The sequence below is a fragment of the Anoplopoma fimbria genome, chromosome 2 (assembly GCF_027596085.1).
Source record: "Anoplopoma fimbria isolate UVic2021 breed Golden Eagle Sablefish chromosome 2, Afim_UVic_2022, whole genome shotgun sequence".
Taxonomy (NCBI): domain Eukaryota; kingdom Metazoa; phylum Chordata; class Actinopteri; order Perciformes; family Anoplopomatidae; genus Anoplopoma; species Anoplopoma fimbria.
The window spans coordinates 2581593-2604759 of NC_072450.1; the positions used below are offsets into that span (position 1 = coordinate 2581593).

Genomic DNA, 23167 nt, shown 5'->3' on the forward strand with positions numbered 1-23167 from the left:
TTTTATATCATATTAAACAAAGTATATTTTGATTTTGGACAAAAGACATTTAAAGGCATAATCTTGGACTTTTAGGAAATGGGATGGACATTTTCCCATTTTTCTGACATTTTTTACTAACTATCAATTTAGTAAATAATCTGCAGATTAACCGATAACTATAATAATTGTTTGTTGCAGCCAATTTATTTATACTCCATGCCACACTCAATTTCAGTGTGGCTTGCTTTAGTAAACTACTTTTTGTGACTAGATTAGTTTTGTTCTGTCTGCTTTCTTACTTGTTCTTCATTGATTTAATGTTATATGATGTCCGAGAACTTAATAAAATAAAATAAAAGAATCATAATGCCTTAACATGAATGAATTTACAGTTCAAATATGTTACAAAAAAAAAATTAATAAGTAAAACAAAAACAAAATCGGTATTATAGTTTACAGTGAGGTTAGAGATTGTTGTTTATGAAGATCTCTGTTCACATTTTAACCTCACAAGTAATGAAATTACTCATTAAGCACCTCCTGCTTTCAAACAACACAAACGGCTTCGTTGGATCTGTGTTAATGTGCTTCAGGTCCAGATTGAATAACAGATAACACCATTACGTAAAAAATCATCAGACATGCAGTCTTCGGCTAAAACTTATCTATGGAATCATGTATTACATGCTCAGAAATGATGACATATGATAAAAGAACAATGAACACACCTGCATTTGTTGGCAAAACAAGCACGACTATTTGAGCAACTGAAGCAAACATATGAACCAATTTAACACAATTCGACCGATTAAAACAAGTTGGAAAAAAACAGCGTTCTGTCATCCAACCTGCATGTGTGCTTATGTTTCAACATAATGAAAATACTGTCGTCCATAAACTACCATTTAAACACTAATATTATACTGAACATTCTTTAGCCCTTTGGCATTGGCAATGTTTCTGTTTTGATTGATAACTTAGTAGTACATTCTCACCTTAGGGAGAGTGTTGAATTCAATTTCCAGGACATTTAACATTTTTGTCAAATTTTTCATGTTTTTAATGACCTGAAAAAATGGTTTTCCAGGTTTTTCATACATAAAATTTGATTTCCAGGCTAAAAAAAAGCAATAGAACGGCTCCGCGGAATTTGGACAGAATGACCAAAAGCTTTCAAAGTGGCTGGCTTCCTCTGCAGCCGGAGTAACCAAGTCAAATATGATCGGAAAAATCTACCAGGAAGTCTGGGGTTTTTGAGAAGGAAAATGTGCAAGAACCCTGAGTACTCTACCAGGAATAAACAGCTTCTGATTCTGATCTGGTTAGCCAACGCAGGGGCCTTACTGGATGATTTTTGTGAAATTTGAGCGTGGATCAACTTCATGGCTTTAACTAGATGTTTTTTTAGCATTTTCATGTCAGTCCCTCCTTTATTCACAGGACGGCTCTGCTCTAACGACACAACAATGTTTCATCAATCATTTTTGTGAATGAAGCCAATTAAATACTACTAGTTAAACGAGCAAACAACATTATGGCAGTTTATTGAATCCAACTTGGAACAATAAAACCTCTCAGTAAAAAAAAAAAAAAAAAAAGGTTTATGAGAATACAAAAATGTTCTTGCATGAGGCCCGACAGGTTCTTGTTTCAATTGTTGAATCACATTTTGTTTTCAATAATCCTGACATCTATGATTATCAAAGTGTGCTGTTTTGACCTGAACTGTGTTGTGCAGACTCACCCTGATTCTGATTATCAATCATCGTGGACACATGACTTTGATTGGTCCTGGACTGAAGCAACCGTCTATAAATCAGTTTCTCCCTCACAGTTCAGCTCGTAGAACCTCTTAGCACCAGAGTTAATCCTGTACTTTTGAGAAAACAGTGCGGACAGTGCAGAACCTCAGGTCGTGGATTACTTCCTGTGTGTGTCTATTGTGCCCAAAGCAGTTCCTCAAACGCCCCACTGCTGCTGCTGTGAAGTACAAAATGATGTCACAAGACCAATGAGACACGTAAACTATCACTGTACAAATACATTTCATATTTTACAGTTTTTGTTTTCCCTCTGCTTGTGCCTCTCCGACGGCTGGAGACGATGTGTGTGGACGCAGACGTTTACTGGATGCCTCTGAACAAACACATCGCAAACACCATGGCGAAGAGCTGCAGAGAGAACGGGACAAATGTCAATGTCATCATACTTTTAGAACATTATGGGCCTTTAAACATGTTAATTGTCTTTCTGAGGAGTGATTTCATTCAGTGCTGGTCATGCATTCTGCAGTTAACTGTCAAATATTTCAGGGTTTTCCTTTGAAGCATTTCATAAACACAATATTTTAAGTATGTACAATACAAGGAAAATAAAGATATTCCTAAAATCTGTGCCCCAAAAGATCTTTGGCTTGTAGATAAACAAAATGTAACCAATGATTCAGGCCCAAACTCTTGTTTAATAAGACAAGATATTACCAAAACATTTTCTTCAAACTTGGATAAAAGCTTATTTTTGATGGCACCAACATCATAAATCAAATTATTCCTGTAGTTAGTGAGTAAAGCTCCTTTTCTCATCTAAAAAACTAACCTGATAGGTAAGATACGGTCTTCATTAAGATAAGTTTATTAGATTACTTTGGTGTAGAAATGTGCCATTATTAGATCTGATTCTGATGTTTTGAACCTCAGTTTATATGTTTTCTTGTCGTTTAAAAAAATCTACAAGGCCGTCCTGAATCCCTCACATGAAAAAACAAAAAGCAATATTTGATTTAGTATTTTAACATTAAAAAAAAGAGATAAATCACAACACATACTTCAATGGTCAGCACGACGATGGCCAGAGCTCCTGCTGTGTAAATGTACGTCTCAAAGTAGTCGACCATCGCAGAGTAACAGCCCTGTAAGAACAAAACACACACAGATATGAAGAAAACAGCACAGTTATTACAATATATTTAATTATTCTGACTCTGTGCTGGTGAATCTGTTTCTCTAAAATAACTTTAGTCTGTTTTCAAATGTGTATGAAAAGGTGAAACACATCTGGGTGGAAATCATTTTAACAATATCAAGTTTCAGAGATGGCTTTATTTAAGATGGCTTTACTCATCAATTCTTTAACTCTGGGTTACTTATTTACTAAATGTCACTCTGATAAAATAAATAAACAGACTCATTATACTTGGAAAAAGATTTTATTGTCTAATTTATAACGACTCTGTTGTTTTGTGCTCTTTTGGTATTTGTATTTTACAGTTCTATTTAAGAATTCTATCATTTCTGTTACCTTGATATGCTAATTTACAGCTGGCTGGTGTGATAGCCACGGCTAGCCTTAAAGCTAAATCCACAAACTATTCTGACCGACCTTTTATTCATTTTGATGCACCAACATCTTTGTTATTATATTTGTTTGTTGGTAGAGTTGTACCAAAGAGCTTTGAACTCATAAGATTTGAATTCCAAATCAACATTTCAATGATGCACAGCTTTATCATTTAAAAAAAGAAAAGTTTGCATCTCTGTAGTTTGTGTTTATAGCTGGTATTTCTGCCCAGTTGCAGATGAAGATAAAGATCTGACTAGACTTATGTTATTGAAAAAAAGAAACATTTCTCTTTGTGTTGATTTTGGACAAAAGTGGTATTGGTACCGAGCACCAGAGTCCCTTTAGAAAACCGCAAATTTTACTGCAACGGGGTCTAACAGTCTGCCGTGTCCAGTTATGGTTCTGGTCTAAGAAAGACACTCTCTACGGGTTAAATAATAACCAATTCTTTGTATAATTAAAAACATTTTTTTTATCAAAGTAACTCTTAATGAAGTTACGGCCTTAATAGAATAACCAAAGAGGCTAAAATGTCTCAAAAATCAGCTACAAAATTAAAATGCTGCTTTCAAATGAACTTTTCTATTTCCCATCTCATGTTGTGCATTCTATATATTATATTTCATCTTATTTTTATCTTTTATGACGTGTTTCTTTTGCTCCATGTCTCCATGTTTTAATGTTTTATATTAAACTTCTTAACCTCCTTCTGTCCTGAGGTGTGCACATTTCTCATGACCTGCATCCGAGTGTGTGTGTGTGTGTGTGTGTGTGTGTGTGTGTGTGTGTGTGTGTGTGTGTGTGTGTGTGTGTGTGTGTGTGTGTGTGCGTGTGTGTGTGTTGTCAGTGCTGACCTTGTTGTGTCTGAAGACCATGCTGCCGCTCACACACTGCTCCACGCTGACGTCTCCGGGGTAACCGTTGCCCTGGCAACAGGCCTCGGGGACCATCTTAGTGGGGCTGAGGAGCCTGAAGAGGCTCTCCTGGAAGTCCTCGGGGCCGCTGACGCCACAGCAGTCGAACTGAACCAGAGACGAGGACGCGTGAAGAGAGGGAACGTGATGAGGACACGGACGGTGTCTTTATAGAATAGTGGTGGTTGTTAAAAAAGGGATTGCCTCACCGTGGTCATGATGGCGTTCCATGTGGACGTGAAGACGTCGGTGTTGTTGTGACCTTGGTAGTGACGCTTCAGGTCCCTGCTGAAATACTCTCTGGTTAACTGGACGGAGACACAAAGACGGTTCAGCAAACTAGAAACCAGGGATCCATCCAACACTTTAAGGAATAATTCCCCCATAAAATGATCTTTTCTACATCAATTATTCATTCTTCGTTTCCTTGAATTCTTGAAGAAAACTTTGTTCCCTCCTCTAATGACTCCACGATGAACGGTTAATACGAAAATTGGAGAAAAGTCTTGATGAATTGAAGTAAAAGGGGGCCAGGTTTAATAACAGCAAAACAAAAAACTGTCTTATGATATTAGAGACCCCCGATATTTAGCTATTGAGGCTTTCAGAGTGTCTGAAGAAACAATCAAAGGGTCTGGGACCTCATGAGACCCCCCCGCCTTATTTAACCATACTGAGTTATAAAGTCATTTATCCAGTCGTATGCTCACTACTTCACAAACACATCTACTCTAAAACCTCAGCATTTGAAACACTTCGCCATTAACAGTCTCAGGCTTGTGCTAGTGATGTTTTTTTTTTTATTTGAGCCAATCCGCAACGCCCGACCCACAAAAATATGTTTTCTAACCCTCCTAACCCGACCTGACAAGCAAACTTTATGCATTATAGACAAATGGACATGAGCGTCACTGCTTCGGATGTCTGTGTGTGTTTGAGAGAGAGAGGGGAAGAGATGGTGGACTTTTGAACGCAATGTTTCTGTAAGTTATTAATGAGATCAAAACGCATTTCTGTCACTTTTTGACCGACCCGTCTGAACGCGTCATATTTCTAGAAAGTTCAAAAGTGTTTTAAATAGTGAGGTTTTAAAAAGATGCATGTGTTTGTGTAGTAGTGAGCATACGACGAGTTAAATGAGACTTTGATTATACTCCACAAGTTGTGTGAGATTTTGAAAACTGATTTTTTTTAAAGAACCTCCATTTACTTTAATTCATCAAGACTTTCTACATTTTTTGAAAGCAAGCAAAAGGATGAGTAACTGATATGTAAAAGGTCAATCTTGGGGATTCACTGTCCGCTCTGCAGCCCGACATCAGGACCCGTCGCTCAGGAAACACATAGTCATTTTAAATAACAAAATATTTGCATTTGTACTACTTGAATTGCTGCCATCAAACGCCTCACACTGAACATGTCCTCTTATCTGCTACGATCTGCATGACGTGCATTTTATTATGGCGATGGAGGTAAGAACATAAGACCAAACTATTTTATAAATTTGTCAAACAAAGCATGTGTTAAAAAAAAAATAAAATAATAATAAAATAAATAAATAAAATAAAAAATAAATAAATAAATTAAATTAAATAAAATTAAATAAAATTAAATAAAATTAAAAAAAAATTAAAAAATAAAGGGGAGGGGGTGTCTCACTGCTGTTTTGGGACATTTATGGTTTCCACTACACTCTTTGTCAAGAGGTTCTTGTAGAGAGTCGTAGAAATCAAAAAAGAGCCTCCAGACTTTAATAAAGGTTTGAGGGACCCTTTTTGGTTTCATTTTTTCTAGTTTCAAGAAATACATACCATTGTTTACCCGATGACAAAAGGACGGTGGAGCGTGTTGCTTCCATTTTAAAAAGTATCAAACGTCGAACGTGTGGAGGGTGAAAGCTTCGTTCGTTGCACTTATTGTATTTGTAGTAATTTGCCTCTGCACTATACTTTTGCTCTGGTTTATGCTTTTAGATGCTTGTTTAAGAAAGGAGATGCACTTATGACTTCTGGTGACTAGTAGTTCTCTTGAATACCTATGTTGAATACACTTCCTGTAAGTCGCTTTGGATAAAAGCGTCTGCTAAATGACTGTAATGTGTAATGTAATGTAATGTAATGTAAAGCTACATCTACATCATATATTTATTTTGATAATATCATAATCCTTCTGTAATAAGAAGAAACTTCTTCACACCATCTGTTTGGTCCTCTGCACTGATTGACTTTTATCTCCACTGAGGATGATGAACTGATCCAGAAACTGTACTCACGTGTTCCCTGAAGAGGAACGCCAAGATGGCTGCTGCCAGCTCGGCGAGGAAGATGAAGAGGATGAGCATGAAGAACTGAGACCAGGAAAAAACAGGAGTAAAAGTAAAAGTTAATCAGAGAATTTATGGAATAATACCCCAATAGTAAAAATACTCTGTACAGACAGTCCAAACAAATGATTCATGATGACTCCAGACATGAATACATTTAGAAAAAATACTTTATACGATAAACACAATAAAGTTTTTACTGGCTGTGAATAATAATCTGTAAATCGTCTGGTGAAATAAAGGTTGAATTAATAAACACTGACAGTAACAATCAGAACCATTATGTTCCTCTAGATGGCAAACTTTTACTGTTTCACTGTTTTACATAACTAACATGGTTGTAAAGGAGGATAGAGAGACTTTTTAAATATTATTTATATATTAAATACCAAGCTGATGTAAGCTGTGCAAGGACAGGCTGGATTTATTTCTACCTGATTTCTTTATAATATAATAAAAACATGATGTGTATGTGTGCTATATGTTTTTTCAAATAGTATGTAAACCACACAGCCACATATTGATAGCACGAAAACATAACTTTACATTACAGATGTCTCAAAAATAAATAAACACACAATAAAATAAATTAGGATTTATAAAAATAAAGCATTAACTACTTAAGGTCTTTAAACACGTTCAATATAAATTTTTCGAAACTCATTTCAGAAGATGAATTGTTTACATCATTACACAACTCTTGATTAAATCTCTGCTGTGATGAACCCTGAGATCTGATGCCCGATCCATAAAAAGCAACAAAGCCATCAAGCAATGATCGCTGAGAGTTAATTAATGTAATCGATTCAGCTAATTTAATTTGAATCCATTTGTTTGTATCTGGTTTCACTTGAACACATAAAGCTGTTTAAATAGTGTCAATATGTGATCAGCATGCATGAAAACTCCTGTTTGTCCCTTTCTGCACACAAGAAGTGTACAGATATTTTTACTTAAAGTTACTTGAGGAACTTTTAACTGGTCCTGAACCAGTCTCAGTTTAGTCCTGATCCTCTATAGACCTCCATCAGTAAACGAGACCATCAGAGAGAAGATCGTCTGTTTCTATAAAGTTATTCTTAAAGCTCGTCATCGGAGCCACCGGGTCGGATTCTGGAGAAACCAGATGAACTCATGCTGGAGACCCAGACCGTTTATCTGGACCCGCTGGAGGGAAGGGAGGCACAGGAGAACCAGAACCAGGACTGAGCGGGTCAGACTGTCAGACCCTGCTGCAGTAAAATGAGAGGTTTTCTAAAGGGACTCTGGTGCTCAGAAACACTACAGCTTTAGTCCACAGGGGGCGCCAGAATCAACACAAAATGAAAGTTCCTCGTAGTAACTTTAAGTAAAAGTAGCAATAATACAGTGTAGAAATACTCTGTTAAACTCCTGCATTTAAAAGCTTTCTTGAGAAAAGTACTATAGTATTAGCTTCAAAATATACCTAAAGTCCTGAAAGTTATAGTACTCATCATGCAGAATGGCTCATTTCATAATAATGTATATTACATTATTTATTGGATTGTAACTATTTATGCATTAATGAGTTCATCACTTTAAACATTGCAGCTGGTAAAGGTGTGGGTTATTTTCACTACGTTATATACTGCTGTGTACCTTAATCTGCAATAATACTTCATAATTTACGAGTTGATTTATATTTTGTATTATTATTAATCAACATCTACACAGTATCGAGTCACTAAAGTTGCAGTAGTAAAAAGTACAATATTTCCCTCTGAGACGTAGCAGTAGAAAGTATCTGAAAATTGTACTTACAGTAAGAACAGTACTCGAGTAAATGTACTTTCCACCACTGTAAGGAGTGAGTTAAGCATTATTCTATATATAAGAACTATATTTTATATATTTTCTACTCTTACTGTCACTGAGAGGATTTCTACCTTTCACAATAAAAGCAGTAAATCTGTCTGATCAATGACTCACAAAGAGCAGGAGACACTTGTTCTCCCGGATGGCTCCACAGCAGCCCAGGAAGCCGAGCAGGAACAGCATGCTGCCCATGGCCAGGATGACGTAGACCCCCGTGAACAGAACCGGGTTGGCCGCCACGATCTCCCTGAAGCCCATCGGGTCCACCAGAACCCAAACGCCAACGCCCAGCAGGAAGGAGCCGCCCAGCTGGAGGAGAGAGGGTTAATGGTTCAGTCAGAGGGTTACATTCTCCTCCAGATGTTTACTGTACTGAGGAAGATGAGCAACACTCCCAACACATTTCTTACTTTTTTTAGTTTTTTTTAACTGTTGCTTCATGTTTTGCTGACTTTTCATTTGTTCTGACTTTGTTTGATTGTTGTTTTAAAGGCTAATGTAACATCTGGCTGAGGGGCAACAGCTGAAAATGAGCCTTTTGACAAACACTATGACATTAACTTAGTGGATTTCCCCCTCTGGGTATGGAGGGAGTCACTGATAGAAGCAGGAAGTCGGTCTGTAAACTATGAAGGATGTTTAGAACAACAGTTTTATATGAAATGTAGAATATATTTGTGACCATGCTTGGACAACAAACCAAGAAAATGTTTGTTGTTTAAATTTAGTCATATGTGTATGTTGCAAAGAGACATTTCCCTTAACTGTAAATGTTATGAACTGTAGGTTTCATTAAATGTAAATTCCAAGGCTCCATCAAATGCAAAGAATTACATTATTCAACCTTGAAATCTTTGTCAGAAAAACTGTTAAAGAATCATGAAAGTGTCGTTAAAGAGAATAAATGAAATTGTTTTTCACTCATCAATACAATACTCATCTGTCAGTGATTTTGATGAGGGAATATAAAAATATAGTTTTTCTATAACAAAGAAAAGCAAACATTCTGAATCTCAGGTAAAACCTTTAGAGAACCAGGAGAATAAACCATTCTTTTCTGTGCTTTGAATAATTTCATGAAGGTTATAGTTTGGTTAATTTAATTTGTTCTGGTTAAATGTTATAAATGACCCTGTTTTAAATCAGGTTCTACAGCAAACAGTAATAAATAATAATGTCACATGGTTATTAATGTTTAATCCTATATTGTGTTCTGGAAACAAAGAGGGAAACAAAGTCAGTATCGTTTCACACGATTGTTTTTCTCGTTTCCTTTGATTTCAGTTCTGATGTCAAACCACAGAAGAAGAAAGCAGAAAGAGAACGCTGAACTCACAAAGATGAAGAAGTTGAAGATGAACATGAGGTATTTCATACAGCTGAGGCAGTCCCCCTCCATGGCCGAGCCTCCAGCTGAAACCTCACCCTGCCCCTGCAAACACACACACACACACACACACACACACACACACACACACACACACACACACACACACACACACACACACACACACACACACACACACACACACAGAACAATCAAACATTAAAGTCATGACAGAAAATAAATAGTGTACTAATTATATAATAGAATTATTGTTTATGTCATTTTTTATATTAAGTATGAAAAAATAAAAATATATATTTATATGGCTGCTGCCATCTTTGTTTTTTGCTGTCGCCCTCTTTTACCTTGCAACCAAAAGTGACAATAGAAGGTGGAGTACAACCAAACTGTGAAAAAGAAATCTTTGAACCAACATGTTAAAATAAACCTTTTTATGCAGTAAAAACACAATTTGAAAATGTTTAAGTTGTAAGACGAAAACACGGACAACGCTCTGGTGTCGACCTGTCAATCAGTGTGTAGCCCCGCCCTAAAGCATCCCCTGCTTTATGGTCTGTTTGACTCTAAATGGAGCATCATTTACTAAATGAACATCATGCTGTATTGAAGAAGACTTGAAACTAGAGATTGAGACCATAAACTCATGTTTACAATGTTTACTGAGGGAATAAATCAAGAGAGAAGTAGAGTCATTTTCTCATAGACTTCTATACAACCAGAGGAGTCGCCCCCTGGTGGACAGGAGAGAGAATGCAGCTTTAAGTCATGAAGCTTTGACTTCACTCTGCAGAACCGGAGGTTGCCGCCTGGTTTACTGCTTGCTGGACAATTCATATTCTGTCGGTTTAAATTACATAAATGGATAGTCAATAGTGCAACATCAGCTCACTGTACACTTCCTTAAAACCAGAAAATAAATTGCAAAATATTTCTAATAAATTGTTTGAATCCCTTTTCAAGCAAACATACCTTTGTACTACATTCTTAGATTTTAATTTTCTGCTTTCCTGTTTTATATCTTTGTAAATTGGATAAAATCTGAAATTTGAACCTGTTACATATTTAAATGAATCCAGGAACAATCAGCAGATCAATTGATACTAATGAAGCCATAAATATAATCCTAAATTGCAGCTCTACTAATAATCAAATACAAAATGTTGAGGCTTTTAGAGTTAATCCAGCAGGACACAGTAATATATTTGCTGTGATTTTAAAGGTGTTGTGAAGACCACACATTAAAACATGACTAACCAAGAATTTACATACATAAAAATAGTCTTGCAGCATGAATAAATGTAAAAACCACGTAGTTAACGTTGTGCAGCATGCATCATCATTAAGCCACTGAAGATGTCGATATGAGCAAAAACACAAGAACCAGGACGGAGAAAAGCTCGATGACACGCCGGCAGTCACAGTCTGTGTCCGTTGTGAGGACGTGACACCGACAGACTGTCCCCGTGGGATCATCTGACACATGGAAGGGACGCTGGCTGGTGCTGAGGAGGACATGGTGGGGGGGGAGGGCCGTCGGGGTGTGAAGAGGACCAACTGTGCACTTATGGTCCCTGATGGTGTTTACCAGATTTAACTAACATGCAGCCACCTGTCACATCGGAGGGGACGGCGAGCGCTTTAGTTTAATAACTGAACATTTAATGAACACGACTTCTGTTAGTCATCTGACTTATTCTGTCCAATCTAAGCTTTTTAAATGTTAAAAAGGTCCTTATTACAGATTAGATCCGTTCAAACATTGTGGCTTGTTTTATTTCATGTAAAGTCAAGTTTAAATCATCCATGGCTCATTATAAGCATTGATTTCTACGTCTATTTACTCAAAGGAACAAACAAGATATACAACACACGCATTGTGATGAGGACTAACTGATGTTTATTAAAAGATAAGTCTTGTGTTATTCTATATTTCAACAATTAGTCAACAAATCCCACAAAAGATCTCTCAGTACTTTCTGACTTCCTGTCTGTGGCTCTCAGCTCTAATAACATTGGTTCCTTGTGAAGACGCCAATCTTTAAAAACACCCAAATATATAGTTTCCTGTTTTAAAGAAAACGTCTCATCAATCTGCTAAAACAGCTGGTCAACAAACTGGAGGAAATAGTGAATTTCTTGAGGACTATTTTCAGCGGCAGATAACTCCACATTTGTTGGGAACAACAGTGAGGATCACTGATGTGTTTTAAGCTACAAGACACAGACTGTAACGCCGTATACGTCTCTGGTGTCGACCTGTCAATCAGTGTGTAGCCCCGCCCTAAAGCATCCCCTGCTTTATGGTCTGTTTGACTCTAAATGGAGCATCATTTACTAAATGAACATCATGCTGTATTGAAGAAGACTTGAAACTAGAGATTGAGACCATAAACTCATGTTTACAATGTTTACTGAGGGAATAAATCAAGAGAGAAGTAGAGTCATTTTCTCATAGACTTCTATACAACCAGAGGAGTCGCCCCCTGGTGGACAGGAGAGAGAATGCAGCTTTAAGACATGGATCACCAAAATCAACATCTGTGCACGAGAAGTGACCACACCCTGAAACAGCCAAAACTATTATGACGGGAACAAAGAAATAATGTTTTTTTTGCCTAAACACATTTTGTTGTTTAATTTGAAGGACTTGTTGGATAACACAGCTGTGTCAATTTTAGATGATAATATGTCTAATATGTATTTTTACTGCCCTTTTACTATTTCCTACATTTCCCCAATCTTTGTGCAATGTCTTCTGAATGTAATTAGATTTTTTCTGTTTGCAAAAGCACAATTAAAACAAACTGAAACAAACAGCAGTTATGTCCTGGTGGTTTTCGGTCTCTGAGATTAAAACTAGCTGTCCTCTGCAGCTTCCTTCTGAACGGCGTCGCCGGTTAACACCAGTGATTCCTGCTTTAATTCACCATCCTGCTCTTTGTCTGGCTGTCTGAGCTCTCAGCTGCGTAAATGTGTATTTACTGCTAATTTGACCACTCCGCATGGAGCTTTTACTTTAATGGAGTAAAGCGCCAGGGTGCTCTGCTCTCACTGCAATTAAACACAGGTTTTGTGACTGCCGGTGCACTCTGGGTAATTGCTGAGTGAGGTCAGGGTTAATAAAATAAGCGCATGTGTTTAGGGTTTTTGTCTGCACTTGCACTCAGCATTATTAGCACATCTTTGTAAATCACTCATGTCAGCAAGAATTAACAATTACAGATCTGTGATTGTGACATGAAGAAAGAAAGAAAAATGGAGAACACATGAAGAGAAAACAACGGCGAGAGAGAAAAACATGATTACAGTCACGTTTACCGCAATCACACACCTGTCGCCATAACAACGAAGATGAAGGCAGAAACAGACGACTTGATTAAACCATCGGGGGTCGCACATGCAGGAAAAACATCTGTCATAATTACGACTAAACTTGATTTAATCAATCATAATTAAATTGATATAATTATAATAACCTGGTTTTAAATATCTGTTGGAGAAGGAGTTGCGTTTAGAATTCACACCGGCTGCAGTTTTAATCACAGAAACCTTCTTGTTCTTCACACGGTGACTTTTACTGAGACTGACAGGCATTATTTTTAAGTGAAAAGAGGAGGAAGGCTGTCATTTTCTTTTCAACTCAGCAGGAGACGTCTCCAATGAGCGAGTGTGTTCTTACTGTAAAAGGGTTGAAAAATAGGGAATAAATGTCCATTTTGCTACTGATTACTGGCTGACTGATGAAAATGGTGTCTTTTATATCTCTTTACTAAATCAAATATAACACTCATATGTAAATTAGTATATTGTGGATTCAGATTTAAGGAATAAAGTGACATTTGGCAATCCTTAAGATATCAGTGCTAGTACGTTTAGAAGGAATTGTGCTCAGAGTTGAACAGTCGTTCTGTTGATACATGAGCTTCCAGTTTTTCATACTTTGGTGCATTGCATTGTGTGTTCCATATTTAGTTTGCATGCGATGGAGAAAAAATGGCTGGAGTCCATTCGCCACCCCACTGAGCTCGAGTGAAACAAGTTGACGATTCTGAGAGAAAAACTGTAATACAGAATGTTTTCTTCAGGGGCTGTTGCCACAGAAACCTAGTTTGTCATACTGCAAATATATTGTAATAATATACTATATGCATATATATATATATATATATATATATATATATATATATATCTTCAGGTGTTGAGTTTGATCAGCTCACATTGGGATTATGCAGAACATGTTTATGTATAGAGCTCAACAGTGAGGATTCAAAAGTGAAAAGATTATTCATATTCTGAATTAAAGATTTTGATTATTAGCCATGATGTCATAACCATCAACGGGTCGACTTAACACGAGCTGTGAGATTGTGAAACGAAGGTTTATTCTCCTGTAGGAGCCACAAGTCGGTACGATATCAACCTTGTTTTGAGAAAAAAAATGTAGAACTACGCTACCCACAATCCTAAAGTGTAACAGCAAAAGGCCCCACCACCTCTCCTATATACCACACAGACTTTATAGTTGTTTAGCCCCTTTTGGTCGTTGTTTTGTGTGTTTTGTAGTTTTGTTGTGTCCATTTGTAGTCCTAGTCGTTGATCCCTGATAATGTTATTTTGTAAACAACAAATCTGTGTTGATATCAACAGGAGAGCTAGTAACGTTAGCAGCACCTGAGCTAACAGCTAACGTAAGGAGGTTCCATTCAGTTACATTCTGATGCGTTCAAGCCTTATTTAGTAAAAAAGAGTATTTGGTGAAGGTAAATTATAACGTTATCATGATGTGTTCACTGTAATCTGGTAAAATGTAGTGTAGTGAAGGAGATGTTTTCACATTATTATAAAATAGATATTAGAGATAAATTATGATGTTTAACTTCCTAACACACAGACTACTAATGACAAGATTTGTTTTAATCCATAAAAATACAATCTTTTATTTCCTATTCAGTAAAAAGATCACATTTACAATTCCTTTAATTAGCATTTACAAAACATGCTGAGGAATGCACAGTCAGCATATTGCATTAGAGAAACTTCCCACAGCCGCACTGGGTACCGGCTCCTGCAGAGATTACCCAGCGGTGGCAGGACGCTCCGGTCCAATAAATCACAGTAACAGAACCGGCTGGGAGGAAGTGCAGCGTACACAGAAGAGTGTTTCCTCAGAGCAGGAGAGGCGCTCGGCCTGATTACCTTCATCCATCAGAGCTGAGCAGCAGTGAACGAGGACAGAAGGATAAACCCAGAGGATTTAGTCTCTGCATTATTACACCAGTAATGGGAGTGGAGGTGGGCCAGTATTGATGGTGGTAAATCTCAGGTTTACTTATAGAAATAGAGTAGAACGGGCACTGAACTGCTTTATGTGGTGGTTTGACTTGTACAATAAAGAGAAATACAACTGTTGTTAGTTTTTATGCTGACTAGTTGTGCAAAAGATCATAAAACTCACAAAAAACGAACTTAACCTCCGTTCGTTAGCCGTTAGTAGTTTCTAGAAAAGCATAAATGAAGTCCTGATCTCATATTTTACTGAATATTGGAGGATAACGATCGTCAATAAAACTTTATTTACACTGTGATGGTTAACATTAAACTGTGTATGTGTGATGAATCGTGAGGGTTTGTGAGGTGTTTTTACAGATTTACATCTTTAGTGCCACAGACAGGAAGTCAGAGAGTTTTCAAAGGCGGATTAACACATTTGCTCGTTTTGGTCTTTACATGAAATTTGTCAACAATGAGAAAAATATGGATTACTTCTAATCTACTAATTTACTTCGGCAAATAGATTTTCTGTGTTTAAAAACATACAGTTTTGGAAACCAAACAAAAAGTCTGAAAATCTTTCAATGCAGCTTCAAAACAACTTTTAAAAAAGTAGCTTTACTATTTAAACCAGCAAATTACGACTCAATTGGAATGAAATATTTTAATTAATGGTGAATCTTAATGGGCTCAACATCAGTTCAGCTCAGCGAGTTCTGCACTGAATCAAATCATCTTTTTGGTCCGTTAGAAACAAACTTGAGCAAATTGAATGAACAATTTGGACTTTATTTAATTTCAGTTTTGATGTAACAGTATGAAGGTGGATGAAAACTACAGGAGAGGAGAAATGTTGGACAAAGTGAGGCTCTGGGGATCGTTTTCAGAGAGCTGATTATCACCACTCCCTCCTCTCTGTCCCCGGTTAAAGCTACCCGTTATGGAAACCAGTCAGACGGACGGTTTCTCCCTTTGTGGTTCTGCCAACGAGCCTCAGAACATTAAATAGAGCCGAGCAGGGGAAACATAAAATGATCTCCTCTCACACACTTTGATTTTGTGCAGGCCCTGATATGCATACCAAATAAAAGCAGGTGGATGAAGAATACATAAGAGGAGTCGAGGTCTTTTAATTCTCTTCAGAGGGTAGTTCTTGTTCTGAATACTAAACAGATGTGGAAGTATAGAAGTGGAGGAAAAGCTCTCGAGGGGTCACTTGCAATTTCAGTTGAATTAGCCGAATCATCAACTTCAATGAGGTTCGGGGTCAATAAAGTCTTGCTTCCTTTCTTATTAGCTGAAAGTGTAGAAGTTAGCGGCACGGAAACTCTTTATAGTACCTGAAGAGCAACCAGGACTTTCATACTGCTGCTTAAAATATGCATAAATGATCATTTCTGCATTTCTCTGCTACTAGTTCACACTATAACTTAAACATTTAAAGCTGGAGGAATCAATAAACTGTCTTAAATTACTTCTTAAAACTTGTTTTTACAGTGTTTATTCATGTGATGTCGTCTTTTTACAGCTACTGCTTTATTTTATTATTGTTATTATTATTTAATTGTATTTGTTAGTTTGTTCTTATTATATTAATTGGTTTTATTGTTTCATTTATTGTTCTTTTTCCTCAGGGTTTATATTTTACCGTAGTCTTTTTTGGGGTTTTACTGTTAAGCTTTCTTTTACTTTATTGCCATGTTTCGTCTGTCAAAGCACCTCATAAACTCTGATTTTAAAAAGGTGCTACATACATAAAGTTACTATGATTATTATTATTATAGAGGGCTGAGGTTTTGGCTGGCTTTAGCCTTTTACTTGTTGAACATGTAGTTTTCTTTTTGTTAGTTTGAGGGCAGGAGTGTTAATGTTTTTGGCAGCACAAACTGTGACAGTGGTCTCAAAGAAAATCGACAGTTTGTTACAACTTGGGTCATAAAAAAGTGTGAAATTCCAAAGTCATGCCGTCACGTTTGTGCTAACCTTTGTCCCACTAGTTTCTACAACTCAGTCACTGATTCAGCATTTGTATTTCTGAAACAATGAAGTCTGATCCAAGGAGTTTAATCTCATGGCTCCACATTAATGCTTTTCTGGGGGAACTAAACTCTGGACTGTCTCGTGCAGTTTATCTATCGGGCAAATGAAAAATAAATGTGAGTTTATTAAGTACCGATATTCAGTTGCCAATTGATGATAATTGTTGATCCATAAATCGGTGATAACCATCAAAACATTTGTCCTCACTAGAACACTAATCCTCCTTTAGCTTCGGGGTGGAGACGTGAAGTCATCTAACGTTTGCTTTTTTTCTTCTGGTGATTGTATTTGCGCTTAAAATTATCTTGCTGAACAAAACTTGGACAAAAAAACAAAACATTTCACTGCCACAGAGATTATATTACGAAATCATCTTAAATCCAATAGAATCCCGTTGGATTTCAGTCAAGAGAACCAGTGAGATGCTGCAAAAAATGTCTTCTCTGCAGAACTCTATGTCTGAACCCTTATTTTACCAAACTATTGGCATATATTATATATATTTCAGTCTCGACCACAATGGTGTGACCGACAGACAGACATTGCAATCTCTAGAGACATGCAAAAAACTACCAAAATATACCAACACCAAGAAAAATATCATTGTGTGAATCAGCTGCACATTAAAATATATATATTTATGTTCTGTTTCAATGTCAATATTTCATGTTTCACATTTATGAAAAGGATGAGGACTCTTCTGGTTAGACAAACAAACATAATGTTTTTTTTCCCCAAAAGCAGGTTTTAGAAAACTTTAGGTAATCCTACATTCAGACCATTACGGCGTTCATCTGGTTAAGCTTTGACCTCATTCAGCACCAGGAGCTGTCCACTCTCTGACCCTTTAAACAGTCCAGTATTGATCTGTAGCCTCTCTCCAGAGAAAGTTATTGATTATTAGATGGTAAATTAAGGTCAATTACACTGTGAATACATGAGTCTTATACTTCTATTGTTACATTCTTTAGGAGAGTTTTGTGGAAATACTATAAAAGGTTTTTGTTAATTGAATGTATTTAGATCAAAAGTAATGTTAGTTTTTGCCCCAAAAAAAGAGACTTGATGTGATGAAACGCAAATGTTTTGTGCCGAAGTGAACATGACGTTCTTTTCCAAGTTGAACCGAGGTGACAGTGATGTAATGATGAGTGCTGACTCTGCACACTCGGACAAGTTGTTTTCCTTAAATAGAGTTTGAAAGTCATTTAATTATTGAAGACATTCCTTAAAATACTCCCTGACTCACTATCGGCAAACACGGCGCCGCCGGTCCTTCTTTTCCAGTCTGTTAGTTCAGAGCTGTTATTAATGTTGACGTGATGAAGTCATCGTCTTCTGTCTGTTGGTCAGACCAAAGGCTGCTTCAGATGGTAATTAAACCTTCATTTATAGATGTTAATAATGTATTTTTTTACTCCACTTCATTTGTCTGACAGTTTTTATTCCTTTACATATTAGGATCTTACAAAAAACATATAATAGGTTTATAAAATATGAACTATGCTGTAGATTAAATGCTCATAATGTTGTTAAAATCTGCTCCACCTCCATCAGCTGCTAACATGTTAAAGCATCAGTGATGATATTACAATAATATTAAATGTAATAATTATATAACTGTGGGAGGCCCATAAATATTATTACTTTAATACTTTAAGTGCATTTTGCTGTCAATAATTTTGTACTTTTACTTAAGTGAAATCTTAAATGCAGGGTTTTATGAAGCAGTTATTTTTGCTCTCTACAAAGACACCAGACTCCATTAACAAAAACAATACTTTTACCTCTCAGAACACAGGAGCTGCTGGTCGACTGTTACGTCCATCTGTGAGGTAGTTTGTGTTATTTGTTTGATTTTGGTGAATCTGAACTAACCCTTAAAACACCAAAGACACACAATAACACAAACACACTAACAGATGGAGGTAACAGTAGACCAGAAACTCATGTGTTCTGAGAGGTAAAATGACTGGTCTGGTGTCTTTGTAGAGAGCAAAAATATAGGCTTCATAAAACAACAGTAACACACTGACTATAGAGAAGAAACTCATACAATCACACTTCTTAACATCACTACTGTCCCTTTAAGTAAACGTTTTGAGCTCTTCATTTACTGCTGTTAAACAGTCTCTGAAAAAATTGACATTTGAACTATTATTTAAATAAAAACAGACGGAAAATATACGCTAAAATGTGGTTTAAACATCTGATGAGCGTTAATGATGAAAAGAAATAAACAGAGTGAAACAATCTTTTGAATGTAAAGAGGACTGAACAGTCCAGCTCTCCATCTGCCACAGTCACACAGCATAACGCTTTCATGTGTGTGTGTGTGTGTGTGTGTGTGTGTGTGTGTGTGTGTGTGTGTGTGTGTGTGTGTGTGTGTGTGTGCGTATAATTATGTGGGCACGACCACATGCGTGTGTTCTGCACGTTTTCACCAGCTGGGGAGATAAACTAACGGGTAGTTTCCAGACTGCAGCGCTGCTCGTTTAGTGAAACTGCATCGATACGTTTCTACTGAAGTGGATGGAGCTGCTGAACATCAAAGACGTCCGACGGTGTAAATAAGTTAGTTTTAACTTTGACTTTACTCGATCAGTGTGAGCTCAGTGGGGATTCACATTCATTACTCCGCCTGTCTGCAGTGAGAGGTTTGAATTCAATCAGTGGAACGATGTGAACCACAACAAAGTCAGGTTTGTATCCCACAACAACAAGATAAAAAAGAAACACGTTGGCATCAGACAGAAAAATGCGTCATAAATAGAGTAATTACTTGAAAGCACACAGAGACGGTTTACCTCCAATAAAGCTGCACACGTTAATATTAATAACAGATTGTTTAGCTAATGGGAGCGGGTTTTGTGTGTGTGGAGAAAACCTAAATCCTGTTCAGGAATGAAAAACAGGGTGCGACCAAAGACTGTAAATAAGAAGAGGACGTAGTCATGACGACACCCACTGGTTTGTGGACTGATGTTATGAAGCCTCGAGTTCGGTGATTTTGCCGTTGAAGTGACCATATTTGGACTGAGGAAGAGTGATGTAGAGACGCTGTATACGTCTCTGGTACAGACATGTCAATCACTGTAGCCCCGCCCTAAAGCGTCCCCTGCTTTATGGTCTGTTTGACTCTAAATGGAGCATCATTTACTAAATGAACATCATGCTGTATTGAAGAAGACTTGAAACTAGAGATTGAGACCATAAACTCATGTTTACAATGTTTACTGAGGGAATAAATCAAGAGAGAAGTAGAGTCATTTTCTCATAGACTTCTATACAACCAGAGGAGTCGCCCCCTGGTGGACAGGAGAGAGAATGCAGCTTTAAGGCACTTCGGCGTTGGTTTCACTGGGCAGAACAGGAGGTTTGTGCCTGGGTGCGACCATCTCACAAAAAGTGAATCTGGAGCCGTGAACAGTTTGACTGAGTAGCAACAGAAAAGCATCGTACCATATGTACCTGTTTAATGGCTGTCGTGTTCAAATGTAGTGGAGAGAACGGCAGTCTTTGACCTCTGACCTCCCAGCTGTAGAGAAGAGAAAAAACAGAGGAGTCACTGTAGGGAGGAAGGTTCAAACATCACTCACATTACCATGATTTAAATGACTGATGTGTGGGAATTTACAATACAGACAATCATGTTCCCAAGAGGATGAATCCTTTTTGACTTTGGTGATCGTTTAATTTGACATATAACATAGTTATTGATCCATGAATCAAAAATGTTTTTTAAAGCTCCTCCTCTGGACAAAAGCACATACAAGTTGCATACTGTGACCCTTGTAATGCGCTGTAATGTCTAGCTGTTTCCATAGCAACCACCACATGCAAGCAGGAGGGAAAATGATGATGGATGTTGTTGCTGCGACGACGGTATTGTAACTACATACAGTACATGGAAAGAAGTGATTCATCGTGTGTTTGTGTGTTTGTGTGTTTGTGTTGCGTGATTCACGTTTTTTGTTTGTTTTGTGATTCAGAACTGCAGAACTATTCGTCACGTTCATGCAGACAGTGAACACATGAAGAGCGATGACTAACCCGCATGAAGTAAACAGTGCAGCCCAACGAAAAGTGCACAAACTAATCCGTCCGTCCTGAGCTGCTCTTTTGTTTTGGGGGTTTTTCACGGCTGTCAAAGCTTTTGTTTGATATTCGACGTGACTGCCGTCCTCTGTGGGCGTTGATGTATTGATCTGTGGGAGCTGATGCCCGAGGCCTTTGTCTGCAGCTCATTCTGGATCAAACTAACAAAGGCCAGCAAACATGCAGCTTTAGGATGCAGAAATCGTCTCTTTGCTGATGATACTGTCTTATAATAAGATTTTAAACAATGTAACCATAACATTTTCTCTGGAACAGGAATATTTATTCATATTTATTACATTTGTCATTAAACATTTCTGGCCTTTAAATTTGTTGTTTACACCAAATTGATAACAAATATTCTATTGCTTATATTTTGGTCTTATTTGCACTTTTTTCTACTTTGTACTGCAAACAACAATTTTCCTCTATCTTATCTTGTTTGATTGGCAGCGGGTCTGAAAACATCAGCAAACAACCCACAAACTGTCCAACTTTCAGATCTAGCTGAATCGTGATTGGTGCACAGATATGCATGACATCACCTCTCTCCAACTGAACCCACCCACACTTCAAAACATCGAAAAGAAGAGCTCACAAAGACAGAAACCTCTGAAATCTCAGAAAAATGCCCCAAAAATCCCTAAAACCAAATCAATCACAATAAGAAATTATTTAAGAAAACAAGAGAATAATAATAATAATAATAATAATAATAAGAATAATAATAAGAAGAAGAAGAAGAAGAAGAAGAAGAAGAAGAAGAAGAAGAGTCCCAACTGGCTGCCAATTAGCTTCCTCTTCATCTCTGCAGATGTGGAAGAGTCTTAAAACGTGTCTTCTCTCTACTGACCAGAGAGAATACTTTTACTTTACATGTAGGATAAACCGTGTACTTGTACCGCATGCTGTGACGCTGCTGGTCATTCTGAAGTGAGTTACAAGTGAAGCATTTATTTATATGTATGAATCACATATCATAACTTTGTCTCAAAAGGCTTTTTTCGAAAAACACAACATATGTCAAATCCACCGAAACACCTCATGACAAACAAAAGGGGAAACGTCCAGAGGAGCATCGTGGGAGGAATCCCTGAGGACGGACACCGTGAGACTTAATCCCACTATGACTGGTTGAATAATAGAACATTTCAGGAGCAGGACGTTGTGTTGTGAGGTTTCTGCCGGCAGCTGTGCAGATGAAGCAGGGCTTTTCAAACAGAAGGCACATGACTCACGTATCTGACGGACCTTCATAATGTGCTGACAGCAGCTGCTGCCCACACACAACCAGCACTTCTACCCGATTCTTACTCGCTCAAGAAAGAAAAAAAAGAAATCACATTCATGTGCAGATGAGGTGAGATGGTGACTAATCCTGCAGAAGCCTTGCATTTTGTGGGGATATATATATTTTCATCTCTAAAGTGTTTAATGAGGAGTTTGAAATGTAGATTCAAGCTCCTTCAAACGCACCTGAAGTCAAAGTGATGACAGCCGGTTCAGAGCAGACGCCGGCTCCTGACTTCTTAATGTCTACATCAACAGACTCACTGTTAAAAAAGTTTCTGCTCCACAGAACGTTTCATGAAAGTTTGTAGAAGGGACTGACTCCAAAAGATAAAACTAAAAGGAAACTTTTAGAGCTCCGCACAAGGCCATGCGTCATCTCACAACATTACAGACGTGAAAAATAACATCCGTAATGTTGTGCCTCTGGTTCTGCCGAGTGAAGCCAGTGTTGAAGTGTCTTTAAAGCTGCATTCTCTCTCCTGTCCACCAGGGGGCGACTCCTCTGGTTGTATAGAAGTCTATGAGAAAATGACTCTACTTCTCTCTTGATTTATTCCCTCAGTAAACATTGTAAACATGAGTTTATGGTCTCAATCTCTAGTTTCAAGTCTTCTTCAATACAGCATGATGTTCATTTAGTAAATGATGCTCCATTTAGAGTCAAACAGACCATTGATTGACAGGTTGACACCAGAGACGTAGACGTAGTAAAATTAGATTACT

The 23167-nt window shown here is 37.4% G+C and overlaps 1 protein-coding gene across 1 annotated transcript; it reads right to left on the bottom strand.

The window, feature by feature from the left end:
* Positions 1-1620: 1620 nt before the first annotated feature.
* LOC129107766 (tetraspanin-18-like) lies at positions 1621-20586 on the bottom strand. The gene is made up of 8 exons (XM_054619304.1): positions 20525-20586; positions 9731-9826; positions 8509-8703; positions 6508-6582; positions 4445-4543; positions 4176-4343; positions 2807-2890; positions 1621-2153 (listed from the first exon to the last, which is right to left on the bottom strand). The coding sequence occupies exons 2-8, from the start codon at positions 9791-9793 to the stop codon at positions 2106-2108; spliced, it is 732 nt and encodes a 243-aa protein (XP_054475279.1). The 5' UTR covers positions 9794-9826; positions 20525-20586; the 3' UTR covers positions 1621-2105.
* Positions 20587-23167: the final 2581 nt, after the last annotated feature.